This window comes from Fundulus heteroclitus, chromosome 2 (assembly GCF_011125445.2).
Source record: "Fundulus heteroclitus isolate FHET01 chromosome 2, MU-UCD_Fhet_4.1, whole genome shotgun sequence".
NCBI classification, from domain to species: Eukaryota; Metazoa; Chordata; class Actinopteri; order Cyprinodontiformes; family Fundulidae; genus Fundulus; species Fundulus heteroclitus.
In genome coordinates, this window is record NC_046362.1 from 22,303,757 (window position 1) to 22,323,223 (window position 19,467).

At 38.0% G+C, this 19,467-nt stretch overlaps 1 protein-coding gene across 3 annotated transcripts in view; it reads right to left on the reverse strand.

The window, feature by feature from the left end:
• Positions 1-17,369, reverse strand: part of rfx4 (regulatory factor X, 4) — a 28,942-nt gene extending 11,573 nt beyond the window's left edge. Inside the window, exons 1-12 of one of the 3 annotated variants that reach the window (XM_012876095.3) lie at positions 16,750-17,369; positions 15,080-15,166; positions 14,899-14,959; positions 11,309-11,432; positions 6,589-6,650; positions 6,150-6,363; positions 5,606-5,683; positions 5,369-5,532; positions 1,733-1,833; positions 1,568-1,626; positions 1,312-1,456; positions 942-1,036 (exon numbers count right to left, since the gene is read on the reverse strand). In XM_012876095.3, the coding sequence (XP_012731549.1) occupies positions 942-1,036; positions 1,312-1,456; positions 1,568-1,626; positions 1,733-1,833; positions 5,369-5,532; positions 5,606-5,683; positions 6,150-6,363; positions 6,589-6,650; positions 11,309-11,432; positions 14,899-14,959; positions 15,080-15,166; positions 16,750-16,792 (1,233 nt within the window). In that variant the 5' untranslated portion in view covers positions 16,793-17,369. The remainder of the gene's footprint in view (positions 1-941; positions 1,037-1,311; positions 1,457-1,567; positions 1,627-1,732; positions 1,834-5,368; positions 5,533-5,605; positions 5,684-6,149; positions 6,364-6,588; positions 6,651-11,308; positions 11,433-14,898; positions 14,960-15,079; positions 15,167-16,749) is intronic. The other 2 variants (XM_012876096.3, XM_012876094.3) reach the window with 2 other exon arrangements.
• Between the last annotated feature and the right edge of the window lie 2,098 nt (positions 17,370-19,467).

Genomic DNA, 19,467 nt, shown 5'->3' on the forward strand with positions numbered 1-19,467 from the left:
CTAAGTGCCTCTGAGCGAGAAAGGCATGCAGAGGTGAGCGGATTTCACAACTCTGCTGCACAAACCCGTTTCCTAAATAAAACCGATCCGGGTTTTTACTGGTGCAGCCAGATAAAAACATTTAAGTCAGGTTTAAAGATTATTTTTTTTCTGTGTCTGACTTTTTTAAACCTTTAGACTTTTTTTTTTTTGCTAATTTCTTTCTAAAGATTTTTTTTAGCAGCCCACCATGGAGTTACTGAGCTGTGTCTGAAATTAGCTTTTTAAAATAATTTTTTTGCTTGATTTATTTTCTTGTTTTTAAAGCTTTACATTTTTCTAAAGCTGGACTTTGGCACTTTTTTGTTGTTTAAATTATTTAATCAATTTATTTAAATATTTTTTTTTAATCGCTGAGTCTATGCAGTTTTTTAAAAAAAATTAAAAAAATGTTTTATAGCTACGTCTGACCTTGACCATTGAGTTAAAATCTAAAACAAGTATCTATGAAGTATGTGATTATTTTACTAAATTCTTCATTAAACCTTTATTTAATTTAAATGCATTGTTGCTTTCTCTGGCCCTCTTTTTACTATTAAGTTTTGACACATATTTCTTTTATTTTCATTTATTGTATTTTTACAGCTTTATGTGACCTTGACTAAGGAGCAACATGGAGTCAACGTCTCACACCAGCCAAAGCTTAATAAATAAATGCGATGATGGCTTTAATTCTCTAACTTCTTATGGCTAGATGACATATTTTAATAGGTTTCTAGGATTTAGATAGAATTAGGTTTTATTTTCAGATATGTTAGGAGAAGAAAAAAAATAATTGTATAACAGATGATCTGGTTTGTGATGTAGCCTCTAAATGTATTTAGCTATTTACATAAAGTGGGGATGATGAATAATCTACATACTTAAAGTTATTTTATTGATCCTTAATAGCTGTCGCTCACCTTGACAACGCAGCGGTCCACCATGGAGTCCAGCCACTCGATGTAGGCCTCAATTGGAGACTGCTCTTCCAACAGGCGGTCAAATTCCTGATACACTGAGACAAGAGAGGAAAAGAAAAAAAAAGAAAAAAACTTTACATAGCTTCAACAACAGCCTCCTAACGCAGCACCGTCCACATATCAGCGACCTCTGCTCCTCTCACCACGAGCTGAATCGTGGCACTGCGGGGCGTTGGAAAAGAAGGATGAACTTGTTTAACCTTTTGCTCTCCGTCCTCGGCGCTTTGACTCCGCCGGTCGTGGGAATGATCGTCGCTGAGTGTGTTGTTTACGCGGCGGTGAAAGATTCAGTTTTAACCGCGATACTTACAGTGCATAATGAGCTGCCTGTGCTCCTCCTGCGAGTCCTCCATAGTGTAAAGTGTCTGCTTGGTGATGCTGTTCAGGTCCACGTTCCTCCAGTCCTCCAGCATTTGGAAGGTAATGTCAGCGCTGTTTATCACAGTGCGAGATGCCTGTGGGCAGATAAACATGACATGACGCCTGTGCATCCCTTATCTGATTTGTTTCTTTGTTTTTCATATGAATTTTATTAAAAAAAAAACGTTCAGAAACATGAAATTCACCTGACAGAGATGGTTTAATGATGTTTGCCGCTTTAATATCTGGGAGAATCTCCTCGACACTGGACAAAAAAACAATAACAAAAAAAAAGTGGTCACTATCAGGAATGTGGGAATAAATGTATACAAGCATTTGCAGTGTATATAATTTATTTATTGTTGACTTACATTCAAATTTGATATTCCTCAGGTTTTCAGGAAGGTCATGAAGTGCTATTTTAAGCCACTCGTCGAGCTGTTTGGCAAATTTCCGAATGACCTGAGTCAAGCTGCGCAGAGGAGAGACGACAGAGTGGATTCATAAGAGCTGTCGCCAGTGAATCTTTATCTTAAAACTTTAATCTGAAGGTTATCACATTAAAATAAGAAGCTAAAACCAGTGCTCACTGTTTCTGGACTTATGTCTTCATTGCAATTTTGCATATTTTTGACAGAGAATCCAGATTATCCTCTTAACTTTACTTTTTGGCCCCAGGTCACAATTTACATTCTTACCCTGTCACAAATGCATTTCGCAAATTTGTTTGATTAAATATAGTTTTTTTTTTTTTCAATTTCCTTATCATAATGATAGAAGAATGAAACGTTGCTGATGTTTAGCAACAATTTATTAAAATGGCTATAGTATGAATTTTATTCTGATTACTATGTTACCATAGAACCAAACAGACAAATGTTGCAATAAAGAAATTAAGTTCAGAGCAAAACTACAAGCAACTTACATTTAAAATTTCAGCAAAATAAACATAAAAAACATCAGTTGTATAACGCAAATACAAAAGAGTCAAATTTACACAGTATTGACACACGTCATGCTATATTACCTGTTTGCCTTTTCGTAAAACATTTGTATATTTATTTTATACACAATATAGCTTAGCTGTAAATCATTTGTTCTGAACAGTACAAACCAATAGAAAGATATTGCATTCAATGAAATTCAGCGTGAACTTTCTCAATTCAAATTAGTTCTTCACAAACTGGTTTGTTTCCTGCAGTGCAACATTTTTAAGAACCGTGTCCACAGCTTTGATTTCAAAACTTTCTCATTAAATCTTTTTCTGTGTTGATTGCATGATAAAGTAAAGCCATAGATGCATTTGTTAATTAGCAGTAAATGAACACTATATTGAGGTAACATCTGGACTAGTACTATAAGACAATCTGAATAAGAACAAAAAACCTATATTGATAGTGTAGGTAAAGGCTCGTCACAATGCAGATTGGCAGCTTTCACTGATACAGAGCATTTGCATAAATAGGAATCAGTTGTTAAAAGGAATTGGATGATTTCCAGCTTTAGGGGTTTGTTTATTTATGAAAAAAAAACAAGAAATATTGTTTAAAATGTGTGTTTAGATTTCCTTACAAAAGCAAAAGTTAAGAGGCTAAACTAAATGTTATTTTTGAAAAAGAAAAAAACAAATGGTCAATAAATGTTGCTGCCACAGTCTTCAGAGTGCATATTGCTACAGAAGGAAGAAGAATCAAATTTATGAGGTGTTTTAATTTAAAATTTAATTGGAGCTAAAGAGAAACAGTATTTTCAACAGAGGAATGTCAGCTGTTCAGCCAGGGTGCTATTTAAAGAGACAGTGATACCAAGAAGATAAAATGTTTTAAAGTGAAGTTGCTTTGCATTTTCCTTTTTAGCTTTCTACCTTAGTCGGTTACAGAACATGCTAGATATGGAAATGCTGACTTGGAGGTCTTAAAGTCAAAGAGTCAACATTCCCAAATGAGCTGTTATCTTTAGTAATATGTCCCTATAAAGACAGTTTAAAATGTTCAAACTAATCGTAAAACTCTGCTTTAAGACAACTCTTGCCGCACTCATGATGAGACATCCTGCTTCTGATAGAAATAATTAACCACTACAGACTGCAGGAAGGTTAGAAAACAATACTAATGGAGTTAATCAAAGTTCATAAAGAGAATGGATAAGTCGACTAAAATATTTGCTTTAACAACCAAAGATCTAAAATTGGCCCCAAAACCCCGATCTTTAAAATTAAGCAATGCAGTTAAATCTGGAGAGGTCAAAACCCATCTGCAGAGTAAATTAAATTTCTCCATACCGTGCAGAAAAGTTTTTTTTTCTCTCATTGTCTGTAATAAAATCATACTAAACCTTTCCAGTTATTTCTATTTGCTAACTGCCAGAATGTTTGGAGAGGGTTTTTTTTTTACTTTCTTAAAAATCAAAAGTTTATATACACTACGTTACTATGCCTCTTAACAATATAGTACAAAAGATTATCGCCCACTGTCAACGGTCCTCCCGATCCTTTACCCTGGAGAAGAGATCTTTTATTAAAGACTCTTGAAACTATACTTTAACACATTTAATCTAAACAAGCAAGAGAAACGGTACAACTCTGTCCTGGGCTATTATATTGATCACGATGCAGGAAAAAGGTAAAATGAGGAAGAGCCCCGGATAAGGATTACATCAGCTTCTTATAGATCAGAAACACCTGTGCAGAAGTGGTACACTCCTCACATGTCTGTAGAAGACGTGTCACTGTCAGCATAGACTCTACGGTTTATCCACATGTACATGCTGCCCCGAGATTACTGACCGTTTGTCTATGTATGCCACATCTGTAATGTCCACAGTGTCTATTTCCCAGTAACTGCTTTCAGCAGCTCCAGCAATCTGTAGTTTCGTATAATATGTAACAGCCCCCCTGTTGATTTACCCTAAATGGAACATCACAAAAAAACTGTTCAGATAAGTCTGAGACTGGGAAATCCTGGGAGGTGACGTCATAGCCTCGTAATCTTCTTGCAGGTTAATTAAAACATTTGGGTTAATTGGAGGCACATGTTGCCTCTTTGTGGGACATCATAGGAAAATTTAAAGGAAATCAGACAAGAGATCAGGAAGAGAACTCTTGTACTAGTTCGGTACCAAGAGGTTCAATTCTTCCTTGAGTGCAATTTCAATCTCATTAATGGGGCCACATTCAGCAGTTTAAGCAATTATGCAAGCATGAACAGCACAGGAATGTCCAGCCAGCATCATGTTCAGGAGACAGACAGGTTGTGTCCCAGATATGTTTTGATATCAAATGTGTAAATCATTCCCAGAAGAAAAAGTACTTGTAAAAATGCTGAGGCGGACAGTGTGTTTATCTGTTCAGAAATAAGTCCTGCATCAACCTACACTGAAAGGCCATTCAGCACCGAAGAAGCAATTACAATGAAGAAACATTAAAAAAGCCAGATTAAAACTTTCTAATATAGGCTACTATAGGGAACAAAGACCTTAATCTTCTGAGGTGTTTTTCAGCAGGAGGGCCTGGTGGACTTTAGTCAATAAATGAAATCACAAGGAAGGAACATTATATGGAAGTTTTGAACCAATATATCAAGACAGCATTGAGATAGTAAAAGCCTGAGCACAGATGAGTCTTCCCAATGAACAATGAACCTGAGCAAAGCGCCAAATTAGTTGGCATAAAGACAACCAAGTCAATGTTTGACCATCACAAAGTCCTGTTGCCGACCCCTTAGAAAGGTTGTGGGCAGCGCTTAAAAGGTGTGTGTGAGAGCAAGATGGCCAACAAACCTAAATAGGTTCAGTCAGGAGTAATGGCCAAAACTCAAGCAAACTATTGTGGGAAGGTTGTTGGAGGACATCCAAAAACTCTTAAGTCATACAGTTTAAGAGCCAATTCAGCCAAATCTGAGACAGTGAGGAAGACCGGTATGCATCTGTGTGTGATTATCTGGGTTCAACCGTAGACAACTAGCTCTAACACTGTCTGACTGAAGGTGAAGGTTGTCACCGATTCTCACCTGTCGGGCAGTGCTTGCAGGACGGTGGGCATCAGCACCCCGGAGATGGCTTTGTAGAGGATGGAGTCACAAACGCCGACGATGTTCACCACAGTGGGGGAGCCGAGGACAGGGAGCATGTGGGGCGGCATGCCCTGCCAGAAGTGCAGCAAGAAACTTTGGACCTGCAGATGCCAAAACAGAGAATTTCATACTCGTGTGTCGCAAAGAGAGCAGAATCCGAGTTCAAAACCTTACCTCGTCAAAATTGGCTCGGATTACGGTGTCCAGTATCCTCTGACAGTGCGTTCTGTACATCATGATGAACGTTGACACCTGAAAGCAATGGCCGAGTATTAATCTGTTTGCAGCGGAAAGTTTTACCGTCTTTCCTCCTCTTTTAGAAAAAAGGGGGAAACAAAAAAAAAGTGTTGCAAAAACAAGAAAATAAATCTTCCCATGAGCCAATAAATACATGTTACAGGTCTAGGCTGGAGCGGAGCGATATAAAACAAGCTTTAGAGATCAGCAAAACACAAACTATTTAAAATCATGGCCCTGCTTTTAAAAGCCGGACAGCTAGTGCCTGTCCTTTGTCCACAGCTAGATCTTATTATGTGCCCCCCTGAAGATTAAGAGTTAGTGAGGAGCCAGCACATAAATCCTTAAGGTCCTTCTCTCAACGCAGAGCCAGATAAAAGAGTCAAAGACGGGAGGGGGGCATAGATGGTGAGATGGGAGGGGAAGGGAGGGGAGGGGTGGGGGGCTGTAAGTAAGTAAGGACTGAAAATCTGCCGTTTACCCTCTCCTCTGGCAGGCTGGCAGGCAAATTTAGGTCTTTGACATTTGGAAACTCTGGCAGGAGCGTCCCCAGCTTGGAGCGCGGTGAATACGCCACTGTCTGCTTTGTGACCTCTTTCTTCCCCGTCTCGTTCACCCACGCAGCCCCCTTTTTGGAGTACATCACATCGTAGTATGGGGACGTCTCCTTCACCGCAATCCCATAGTAGTGGTACCTGAGGAGCGCAGAACAGAAACATGAGCCATTTTAAAACAAAAAAAGTTAAATAATCAGGTACTATTAGTGTCTGTAGATATTCACACAAAAGAAGTCCATTCACATCCCTGGAATAACATCCACTTAAAAAAAATATATATTTTTTTGTGTAACTGCAATGTGTCTATTTCTGCTTGTTATTTATAAAAGTGCTTCTGAGCAGAAAAAAAAAGCCCAAACTCACTTGGACTGTCCTCTGGTCCCCAGTCTTCTAGTAGTCAACGCTGGAAACTGCTGCCTTATAATCTATTTATAAAAAAGGAGATCAAAGCTGTCAGAGTTCTGCCTGTACATAAAACTTAGATTATCATTTCACAGTTAGGGATATCTTTATGTATTTGAATATCAGCAACGTCTTTAAGAGTATTACTACCTCATAAATGTTTTATTACATAAAAAAATGACTGAACAAGAGGTGACCCAAAACTAAGCCCAGTGGTCCTACACAAATCCCACTGGAATAACAGTAACAATTCCCATTTGTTAATTCTCACTCAGTATTTATTTTGCATGCTTGTTAAGAAGTGAGCAAAATGTAAAATGACATCTGCTGCAGAATTGATAACTGTTGTACAGTCATCGAGTCTTAACTGCTTGTTAAGACTCGATGCAATCTGCTGGGTTTGCTTAGATAGGAAACTTTTTGACCAATCTGTCTGTGTGATTTGATTGAATTTGTCTTTGTAAAAGTGCCTTGATGATATGTGTTGTGAATTGGCACTATATAAATAAAACATGAATTGAATTAGCCACTACTGGCAATAAGTGGAAAGAGGGATAACCCTACAAAATTAGATTCAGCCTAAACATCCAAGTAAATCCATCATCTTTCTTCTATTTTATAAATAACCTCGGGAGAGTTCTGGGGTGGGTCTAGATCCAGCTATGGTTCACTTATATGCAAATTATACAATGGCACAGTGTTTACAAGTAGCAATATATTCTCAATAATTTTTATTCAACTTTGTTAAGTTTAAGGTAATTAAAGACAAAATAACATATACCGGTGTATATGGTTTTCCCGTGTTGCCTCTCATTAGTTAGCAACCTGACAATTAAGGGACACCTTTCTAAAAAGGGTTCTGCTTTATCACATAAGCAAGAGCATCAAACATCAAACACAGAATATTTTGAATATTATCAAAAATGGCACAAACAAATTACAATACCCTAACTTAATATTACAATATTAATGAAACATCTCAGTTTTAATAAATTCTTTGTAAATCTTTGATAAGCTTTGTTCAAAAACATCCCTGGAACACCAAACACTGCACAAGAGTATGATCAATTATTATAAAAAAATCCAAACTCAACATTCCTTAGCACAGCACTGGAAAAATACATAATTGAGACTGTTACAAACTGTAAAAAAAAATATTAAAAACAAATAACTGATTTACACGTCATTGGTATGTATTTAGCAAAACGTATAATTGAGGGGATTTCAAAACTGCTCCAGTATATCAGCAATCTGTCATTTCAAACTGGTTCATTTCCTAATAAGATGAAAATAGCCTAAGTAATCCAAATATACAAAAATTGAGATCATCACCAATTTTCCTACTATAGACCCATATCTCTGCTAACACAATTCCCAAAACATTTAGGAAAACTGTTTAATAGTAGAAAACGTAAATTATTCACTGAAAGTCAATATGGTCTCAGATTAAAACGATCAACAACACTAGCCATAGTGGAATCAATAAAAGAAATAACAACTGCTGATAATAATAATAATAAAAAAATGCTGCTTGAGTGGTAGTTTACGTTAAAAAAAAAAAAACCTTTGACACAATAAATCATGATTTACTGTCAGGAAACCTGAAATATGACTAGATCAGGGGACTTTTGGGTTATAGTAGGTTAAAATTTATTTAAAAGGCAAACAGAAGTATGTCGAACTGGGAGATGTGTTTGCATTGCCTGTGAGGTTCTGTAAGGGTAATGTTTCATAGTGAATGTAAATGACGTGTAAAATATCTGAAGTTATGAATTATATATTTAAAAAATTATTTTACAAATAAACTTGTCTATTTTCATATCACAAACATTTTTGCCGTGTTGGAGATACTGTATTAAACAATGTCACTAAAAGATGTTACAATCAAACAAAAAATATAGTTTGATCATAAGAAACAGTCTTTAAATGTGAGCAAAACCAAAATAATGTTTGGGAACCGTAAAACCGACAAGAAACTATAACTACAGATAAATCAGGTGTTTAAATGCTACATGGAGGTCCAATTTTTTTGGTTTTATTATGGTTGATAAACTGAACTGAAAACCTCACAATCGATATGTCCAAAGTAAAATTTCCAAAAGTTTTTATTTATTGCATAAAGCCAAACCTATGTATAAATGAATATCAGACTTAAATAATCATTATTACTACTACTACTACTACTACTACTACTACTACTATCATTATTACCATTTATTACCTTTTCTATACCTGTATATCATATTCTCGTCTTTAAATGAGAGTCGGGTTCTACTTTGTGGAATGCAGTTTATTCTGTTTTAAATTACAAATGTAGGAAATTGAGTATTATTTTTATGAATTAGAAGCGATGGCAATAATGTTGCAGGAAAAAGGTGGGTTAATATAAGTTTGTAGTTAGTAAAATAATTACTAATTAATTAGTAACTATTGCTGCTACATTCAACAAAATTTTGAAATAAAATAAAAAATGGCAAAGTTATTTCTTAAGGCTTTGGGACTCGAGGGAACCATAATTAAAAATTGTAGAAAATATGAAACAGTGAAGAACCTTCCCAAGACTGCAACCCGGATATCTCAAGGAACCCCGAGAACATCTAAAGCGACGCAGGCCTCACTTGTCTCAGTTAAGCTCAGAGTTCAAGATGCAACAATAAGAAAAAGACTGGGCAAAATGGCATCCATGAGAAAGAAAGTCACTGACGACCGAAAAGATCACTGAGGTCCGAATCACATTTACCAAAATAAAAGCTCTGGGTGATGACCAAGACTTTTGGGAAAATATTTTGTGCACCGACAAAACAAAAGTTTTAAAAGCTGTGCACCTCACTTCATCTTTTGTATAACTAACATAACATTTCAGGAAAAACAGCATCACAGCAACAGTAAAGCACGGTGGTGGTGCTATAATGGTCTGGGGTTGCTCTGTTACTTCGGGACATGGACGACTTGCAAGAAAAACCTGAAGAACAATATCATCAGCTTGTGACCATAAGTATAACGACACTTGGGTTTTGCAGCAAGACAACGATCTAAAGCCCTCCTGCAAGTTAACCCCCTAAATCATGTAAAAGAAGACAAATGAATGAAGGTTTAAAATGGGACAAAGTCAAAGCCCAGCCTTAAATCTGACTGAGATGCTCTGCTGTAAACAGAGCATATGAAGACCTGGTGAGAACCCATGCATTCACAAGGAGAACAATGCAAACTCCATGCAGAAAGACCTTAAACTGGGATTTGAACCCAGGACCTTCTTGCAGCAAGGAAACAATGCTACCAACTGCACCACTGTTAAGCCTCAGGACACAACTAATTAAATAAAATAAAGGTAAAGAAATTCCATTTCATTTCTGCAAAGGACCTTTTTTGACACTTATGACATCCAGACATTTTGCTTGTTCCCTTCTTCATCTGCCTCCCCCATCCTCACTTCTACTCCTTTTCATCTCCCCTTCTTTCCTCTCCTTTTTTTTTTTTGTCCGCAGAGATTGGCTCCTCAGTCCGGCTCCTGGTGCAGAAACTTTAGCAAACAGTGTAGCTCTCCATTGTGTGGGATGAAAAAAGGGGCCAAGCTGTGAAGTTTCTGTCAGGCCCCGCTTGATAAATGAGCAGACAGGGAGGCAGCCCGGGCCCTCTCTCGTTTTTTTGTCCCGAATCAATGAAGCCTTCCTAAAGGACACCCCACACTGCTCCAGCCACTGATCTAACATTCCGCAACATCTCACCCTTCCAAATTTCCTTTAATTACACATTAATCCAGGCCCCTTCTCTTTTTCAATATCTTCCGACAGGAGCTCGCAGAGGGGCGGGGGTGAGCTCGGGGTTGGGGGCTGGGGCCGGAGTCCGGGGGTACAGGGGATGGCTGGGGGCAGGAAGGCTGAGGAACTTGTTGGGGTTTGTGGGAACAGATGAAAGCACATCTCCTTTGGCTCTAGATTAAATGTTCACACTGAGCTGTGGCCGATGCAGCTTCAACACAGCCGCCCGAGCTCCACCGCCAAAACCAAATGCACGTATGACGGGGTCAGACTGGACTAAGTCTGAATGACAGATTACAGCTTTTATGCTAGTTTATAAACAAATCTGCTGAGTCACTTTTGGATTCGCTCACTGCAAAAAGGGAACAAATATTAAGTAAAATTGTCTTAAAATCAGTGCATTTTCCCCGATTTGAGCAGGTGAATAAGATGGAATAAGATTTTTGCACTTAAAACAGACACGACTCATCTCCATCACCTTATTTCAAGTGCAGTATATCTAATTATCTTATTTTAGGGGTCAAAATATTCATTCCATTGGCAAATAATCTTATTTACCTGCTTAAATCAAGGACAAATATGCTAATTTCAAGAAATCTTAGTTTACATCCCTTACATTCCTATTTCTTTTGTATTTTTTTGTATCCTTTTTGATCCATTGTATATATGAAAATTCACTGTATATAACTGAATGCACCTTTCCTACTCTGCACCTTCTTGTATACACCGATGAGGCAAGTGAAGTTCTCCATTGTGAGATCAATAAAGCTTATCTTATCTTATCTTATCTTAGTTTTGGCTCCCTTTTTGGAGTGCGGCTTCAATCTGTCATTAAAATGAGATTAGATTAAAATGTTTGAATAATGTTTTCAGATGATCATGAGTTACGCTAAAAATGCAGCAGGGCACGACGGTGAGCTCACCTTTCCAAAGCTCGCCGCGTTCACCGGCTGCGTGTCGTGCTTCTCGCTGAAGTCAAGGTAGTGCATGTAGAGGGCACTCCTGGGGATGCACACGCCTTCTGCTATTTCGTAGTTTTCCTCCAACCTGTGGCACAACAACAACATGTGGGAACTGCAACCTCTGCACAGAGCTCCAAAAGGACAATTCCAGGCAAAACACAAGCAGTGTTTTATTGTTGAAATGTGCAGGAGTCAACACTGGAGTCATGATTCTAACCTAAAGGCTACATTTCTCACGTAGCTGCTCCATCACGAGAACATCGGGACAGAAAGCCAACAAAAAAAAAACAGAACATCTCGGCTTTCTGACCAGAGCCTTCAGCACAGCAGTTTCCCACGTTTAGAACCAAAACAGCGAACATCTTGTTTATTACGCAGCGAACTGCGTCAAATGCCCAGTTAGAATTTGAGGCAGTTCACATCTCACAATGTAAAAAAAACACAACAGGTCCACCGGGAGCCCTAAAGTTACACAGTATGATGACTTCAAAATGCTGGATTTGAAAAAGCAGCTGCATCTTTTGTTAAATTTTAACACTGAAATGTTGGTTGGCTGTTATTTCTGTTTTCTAAGTTACCCACGACGGCTGCATTGAGCCATTGGGAACCTCAGATAGTCACTCTGATTGTCCTTGACTCTTATAGACCGTTAAAATCCTCACAAACTAAGACAATGTTTCAAATGAAAGGCTGGTTTTGTTTGTTGTGTACATGAAGAACAGTTTTTATTACAGCTGTACGATTTTAAGAAACTTGTGGGTGGGAATGTCATTCATGCATATTGCTATGTGATCCCTGCCTTTAAGCGTAATTTTACTGCTTTTTCTTGTCCGTCACAACTCTCAGTCTGCTTTAGCGTCTCGGCCCAAACTGATCTGTACCAGGTGTGCAGTGAGAAGCAGTCGGTTGCAATTTGATATTTTAATCAATGATACTGTGGTGATGATTGTAACTTGTTAAATTGTGCAGCTCAAGATGAAACAAATGAGATACTGTACAAAACTTTGATTATTTGTTTGAATTTAAGTATAAGCGCCCTTCAAATTGTGCAGAAAATACCTCATAAGCTTTATTTATCTCTCTTGTTAATAAAGAAAGAAAATGTACCCAGAGTTGAGCCCTGGGGCACACCATGAAAATAAGTGTTGTATGAATTTATCAGTATATGTTAAATAATTAAAATTTCCTTTAAAAAACAACTACACAAAAGCTGGCCTCAACACAAACTGTTTCTTTACAGCCTCTGGTGGTGGAAGACATATTTGCTAAGATTAATCTGTCATGAATAAACACTTCCATTTTTTATATTCATTCCAGATTTGCAAATTTATTTACAAATTTTTTTTGATTTTCATATTGAGTCGTTGTGAACAGAAGGTACCAGCATATTTATTATCATGGTTTATTTAAAGGAGTACATGGTCTATATTTAATTAAATATTAAACAGTTGGAACTGTGGTGTCATTTGTTTGTTTGTTTGTTTGTTCACAGGAGGTTTGAGTTTAATAATTTTAAAACCAGATCATTGATTTGTTAAAAGTATAACCTCTCACTGTTGTTACATATAAAAGTATGAATCTCTACAGTTTAATACGAAAATTTTCTTTTTCCAGACTCAAAAACTTTGTTGCATTCAACATACTTAGCTTTAATAGAAACTATCATATATATTTATGTTTTAGGTGTTTATTTTGAATCCAAACACCTAAAACACCACAAAAATAAATTTGAAAATCTACACTGAAAACTGAATAACAGACAACAGGAAACAAAACCTAAAACTCAAAGGTGTCAGCTGTGGTATGACCGGTTCTACCACCTGAGTGATGCATTTTTCCAGAAATATATCTATAGATCGGTCTTTTTATTAATTGTAAAGCTCAGTGCTTTTATTTATTTCTTGCTTGAGCTAAATGTACAAATAGATAGAATGTCTCTGAAGTGTCACACAGGACAGAAAAGATTATACTTAGTTAATGTTATCAATTAAGACAATCCCAAGAAACAACTGCATCTTTTTTTTTCTTGCCATTATAGAAGTTGATGCAAACCTACAGCTAAGCCCAAAATTATTCATAACCCCGGCAGATTTAGATTTTTTTTGTATTCTACCAAGCAGGACACGAGACAGGCATCCCTTAAAAGATAATATAACAATGTAAAAGGAGTCAATTTTGCTTTTTATTTAGATTTAATTTTAAAAGATGCCATTTTGAAAATGATCTCCATCTTTCTACATAATCAGTGTTAGAGTATTTATAGGCATTATGGCAATCAAACCTTTCTAACAATTGCTGATCAGCCTTTTAAATGTTTCCACTGGTATGCTGACGATTCATCTTTAGACTTCGGAAGGCCTCTGTGCCATCACCCTAATCTTCTGCTCCCTCCACAGATTATCAGATTTATGTCGGGACTCCAAAATGAGGATGTTACTTCCAGTCAGAAAAAAAAGTTGATAAAATAAAAGATTATTTTAAAGCTTAACTGTAGCACAAGTTTTTAGGTTTAGAGCAAACGCAAAACAAGCTGATGGTCCGAAAGCACAGGATCCCAATGCAACGGTTTTTAGACTGTTTATACAAATATTCTTCATGAAAGGAAAACTTAATTGTTTAAACAATTTATATTTAGAAATCTAGATATTTGAGAACAGTTGATATTGGGAACAAAGTCTGAAAACTTTTTTATACCACTCATATCTAAATAATATTTGTGCATTTTTTACAGCACTTTTATACAGGAACTATTCCACAGTTAGATGCATTATGTTAATCAGTCAAAAAGAGAACCAACGTCAACAGTTTTGGAACAACTTTTGGTTAATTTCTGAGATAAAATATAATTTGACAGAAATCACAATTTAGCTGCAGGTCTACGCCATTTATACATCATTTATATGTGTTTATCTATATTAAGAAAAATCTGAGAAAACGTTTGGCCTGCTCCACCTCTCTGTTAAAAAGAGAAGAATGCTGCAGTTAATTTATTTATTTTTCGTCAGAATTATGCTCTTTTTTTTAGGTGTGGCAAGACAAAATGTCTCAAAAATAAGAAACTAACATTTAAAGTTCAGGAAGGCTTTCGAACACATTTATTTAAAAATAATATCAGGTCTGATCCAATTACTTTTTGTTTAAACACAAACGTCGTTTTATTAGATGTACCTTCAATCTGGGTGTAACAGATACAAAAAAAGATCAAGCAGGTCCTGAAAAGTAATTTATCTGATCATCTGAGTGAGTTTTTCATGTGAAGCAACTAAAATCCACATAAATCTGATCTCAGAGACGAGTGTTATTAAGGGTATGAATGGTTAAAACACAGATATATGAGTGTTAAATTTTAATTCTTTCAAAATAAAAAGCCCACAGACACGACCTCATATTCAACATAGATGTCCGGTGCTCAACATGCATATTAGTGGAGCTGCATTATTATCACCATCATAGTAAGTCAGCTTAAATGTTCTTATTCCTTCTTTGTACATTTTTAAATTAGGAAAAACTTTAAAAAAAAAAATGAACCATATTTGTCCGTAGGGACTCACCATTCCAGAGTAGCTGGTGTCGAATGGGGTTTAGTCGCTCTGTTATTCTCCTTTTCCTCATCTGCAACAGTCAACATGCATCAGAGTAAAATCAAACGACTGCAACGCACAGGAAAAGACCCGGCCTCTGCGCCAGCGCCGGTAAACAGCTCGACCAAACATGCTGAGGCTTCTTGCTTACGTTCGTCGTTGGACATGTTCCCCAGAGACGTGTGGCTGGAGTATCGCTTGCTCTCACTTTCATTGAGGCACCTTTCGATCCAACTCTCTATAAAGATAAAAAAAATAATAAAAAAATACATCTAATCTCTGAAAGTAGGATTTTTTTTTTTTTCTGGAAGACAAAATTTGGTAAACTTAAAGGATCAACCAGCTGAAAGTGGAACATAAGCCTGTTTTTTTTTTTTTTTTTTTTTTTTTTCTCTACTCCTTTAAAAAGCTCCTTTCTGCACTGAAGGAACATCATGCTGCAGCAGAACAGAGCAAAAGCTGTATTTACATAAACATCGGCCACGCAGGACACTTAAAACGGCGCTAATGTGACAGGCCGAGGCCACAACAAGCGATTGTATGGGGCAGCATCGCAGCCGTGGGTCCTGTTTGAGATGTTTTCAGCGAGACGGCAGGAATCCAGCATTGTTCCCCAGAGACGACGAGATGAACACACAGAAGCTTAAAAAAAAAAAAAAAAAAAAAAGAGCCTGGGCACATTTACTGAGGCAGTCTGCTGGAATAGAGGCCATTGTGCTCATTTGATTTCTGCTTAGAAATGGCCCGACTGGTGTGCTTTCTGTGAGCGAACAGCAGCAAAACAACAATGCTTTCATGTGGGAGCTGCGTGATAAGGTGAAAATCCTTTTAAGGAACGCCAATAAAAAAAGAAAAAAAAAGAAAAAAGAAGAGTTGGCGTTCAGGAAGGATGGAAAACGAGTTGGGTTAATATTCCTGTTGTCATTATTTTATGCTTTCCAACAATTGAACTGAAGATGTTCTTTACGTTCTGCCTAAAATGTACAACTTTTTCCGCACAGATCCCAGAAGATTATAAAAAGTTTCAGAACTTTAAAAGTTGATAGTTGCCTTTCACAAATAAAGTATTTTTTATGCTACTGAATCTCACTTATAGAGTCTGCCTCTTTGAACTACTTTAATAACATCTTATTGCTAAAAGCCCCGTCATTACTTTTCATTTATTTTTGGTTTGGGAGCATTTATTAAAACTGAACCCACGCAGTTTGCCCTTCTTTTCACGTTAAAAAGACAGAAAAGAAACAGCTTGGAGATGCATAAGTGAATCCACTGAAGTGAGGCTAATTCTCCACAGAGACTCAGAGCTCAGGCTTCATTTGCCACAAGAACAGATAAGTTGGGGGGATCCAAATAATTGGATTAAATCCGATCAACAACCAAGATGGATGTTTGGCCAGTTTTATCAGCAGGAACAAAACTACACTTTCCTGTGAAAGCTGCTAATAGTTTACAAAACCTCCTCTAGGCAAAAGAAAAAGAAGAATACGGAGAATAGTGTTTTACATTTTAGGCTTTCCACTAATTGATTTTACTAATTCCTTTATAACTAATTACCATTTTTTTTTCTAGTTTTAATGCTCAAAAATGTGGTCGGAGGGAGCAGGTGCACCTCTTTTGAAACATCTAGCTGAAAAAGCGGTGCACTTACCAGAAATGTGACCAACTAACCAAAAAAATTCATCCTTTTTTTTTTGGTTTTGTTTTTTTGGGACAGAAAATAATCCAGAGCCGCTCCACGGGGCGTTTGAGATTTACCAAAAAAAAAAAAAAGGCGGCCCAGCGAAGAAGCAAAGAGTTTGTGGACAGTTTACCAGGACTGACCTGTGGAATCCATGTCCGGCTCCTCCAGCAGCCCGCAGTGCATCCTCTTCCCATCAACGACGCCGGCTCCTCGGAGTAAAATGGCTCGGTGCGCCTTTTCTGTCCCCCTCCTCCGATGATCTCCTCTCGCCTCGTTCTAAGTTCCCCTGACCACTGCCCGTCATGGGAGATGTTGGGGATCTGGGGTTCGCCCAGAGAAGGGCGGTGTTGGCAGAGGAGGGAGAGAGAGAGAGAGAGAGAGATGGGGGAGAGGTGGAGGGAGGGGAGGGGGGGTGTTAAAGAAGGGAGCAGGAGACTCCAGAAATCCAGAGGGGGGAAAGCCAGACCCGTCAAAATGTTTGCTGATGTTTCATGGGAAAGGGGCTGATTTTATAGGAGCCCTGATGGGGACATGTCATTGATAGGCTTGGAAGGCTGATGAATGGCCCCAAGTCAGATGGGGATGTGGCAGAGCTCACTGGAAGTCTTTTGTGGGGCTGTTTTGAATAAGAAAGGCTCCCTCCAAACCAGAAAAAAAGAAAAAGAAAAAAAAAGAGCCTTAGATCTACATCCTAACGCTGTGGACTCCCCGTTCTCAGTTATGGCATTTCATACATTTTATACACCCCACCCCTAAGCTCCAAATAAACTCACTACTACAACTTTACAGTGTTTTATATCTGCCCCCCACCTCCACATCCCACAGCCACCTGTTCCCTCATCCGAGCTGCTTCATCGATGAAGCTGCGTCTCCATGTCGCTCTCCGTCTGAACAAATCTGAAACTTTACACGTGTGATATTAAAAAGGTTTTCGCCCCCATTTTCCTTTTGCTCACTCGTTTGCCTTATTTTTTCTTTTTTTTTTCTTTTTTCTTTTGGTGTGTGCCTCTGAGAAGAGGGGAACGGCCACAAAAGAAGAGCGGGGGGGTGGAAGTAAAAGTGCAAAGCCCGAGGCTGGGAGGGCTCTGATGGAGTGCCTGAGAGCTGGAGAAGGGAAAGCTGTGATTAGAATATGAATGGAACGGCAGGAGAGGGGGGGGGGGGGGGGGGGGGGTAGACAGGCAGAGGAGAAAGGCGGATTATGGCTGAATTACTCACCACACAACGGTGGGCGAAGGAGGACTTTCTCTTTCTGGGCTCGCAGGCTGATGCTCCATGCTGCTGCAGACACCTGATGCACGGCAGGGCGAGGAGGCGACGCTGCATCCCCCCCCCCCCCAGACTCGCTCTCTGCATCGCACTCAGACAGCAACAGGTGCAAAACAAACAAGATCTCATTCATTTATGTATATATATTTAAAAAAATGACATTTTTATTTCCTTATTACAACCTCATGAAGCAGAACAGGTGCAGCCACCAAAGGAGCCTCTTATTATCGCACTCTCAGTTACAAATGCTTACATCCTTGCTTTTGTTGCCCTAAAAAAAAAACAAAAAGGCCCCAGTCGAGCTGTGTGTGTGTGCACGCATGCAGGGGGGGGGGGGGGGGGGGGGGTCATTACGCTGCAAGCGCCGTGTTGGTGGCTGCAGTTTAAAGAGGAGACCATACGACTCAAAGCGGCTTTCTCTCCCCGCTGACATCAACACGACTTCAGCGTGATCAGAGTGATGTCAGCGAGGATCGCGGCGCCCTGGATCCGGCGGTCTGCTCGTCACACGGCATTTAAAAGGAAAGCTGTCAGCTCCGGCTGAGGCGCCGTGATCGTCTGGGTTTGCAAATAAGAGTTTGGAGGGGAAAAAATAAATGAGAGGAATTTCAGAGAAGCCAGCCAGTTGATCTTAAGAGAATAAAGCAATATTTGAATATAGGAGAGTTATGAAACAAGTAAAAAAAGTGGGGAAAAGTGACAAAATATTTAAAATTTATGGGATCAGTTTCTGTCTTTTTTTATTATTATTATTGTTACAACTTCTTTTGCTTCGTTTTGAAGATGTTTGTCTTTTCATCCCATTAGCTCACTTGTTCTTGGGAGGTCATAAAATGTCAAAGTAGTGCCATTTGTTAGGGGTGTAACAATACATCGATCCTCATTGATATATCGATTAAATGATTAATGATCCAATTACATCAATGCAAAATGAAAATATGGATCCATATCATTATTTTTAAGATACGCCTTTTTTTTTTATTCACCAGGCATACGACTTTAGTGACCAGGTGATCTATTATTATTAATATTTTGTTATAATTAGAAGAATACGGTTTTTGATTTAAATATCCGATGCCTATAAGAGTTTAGAAATAAATGGTCAAATTATATTGGAGCATTCTGTGAGTTGATATCAGTGTAAATAATAGAGTTAGATGGGCAGATGCATCGTATGGATCACAGACTTGTGAAGTTATTTTAATGGAAATCATATCGTAGCAGATATCGGCAAACATCATACCGTCATACCAACAAATCGATATAATATTGTATTGTGATAAAGCCGGCGACTTACACCACTACCGTTTATATGGAGGTTCTTCCTTCTCTCTCTGCCCATTTCTGTTATGATTACTGTGCAGAAAATCCACAAAATCTTCGCATGAAATGAAAGAACTTCATTATTATAATGCATAAGTAAATAAATCATTGAAAAAAATGCTTAAATGGGTCATTCATTTCATAAATAAATGAAATTACCTATATGGGTCATTCAATTCATCTCAGCTGAAAGTCACTATCTAATCAAAATGTAATTTAAAGATAATTTAATGAAGACTTCCATTAACATCTGCTTTTTTTTTTTT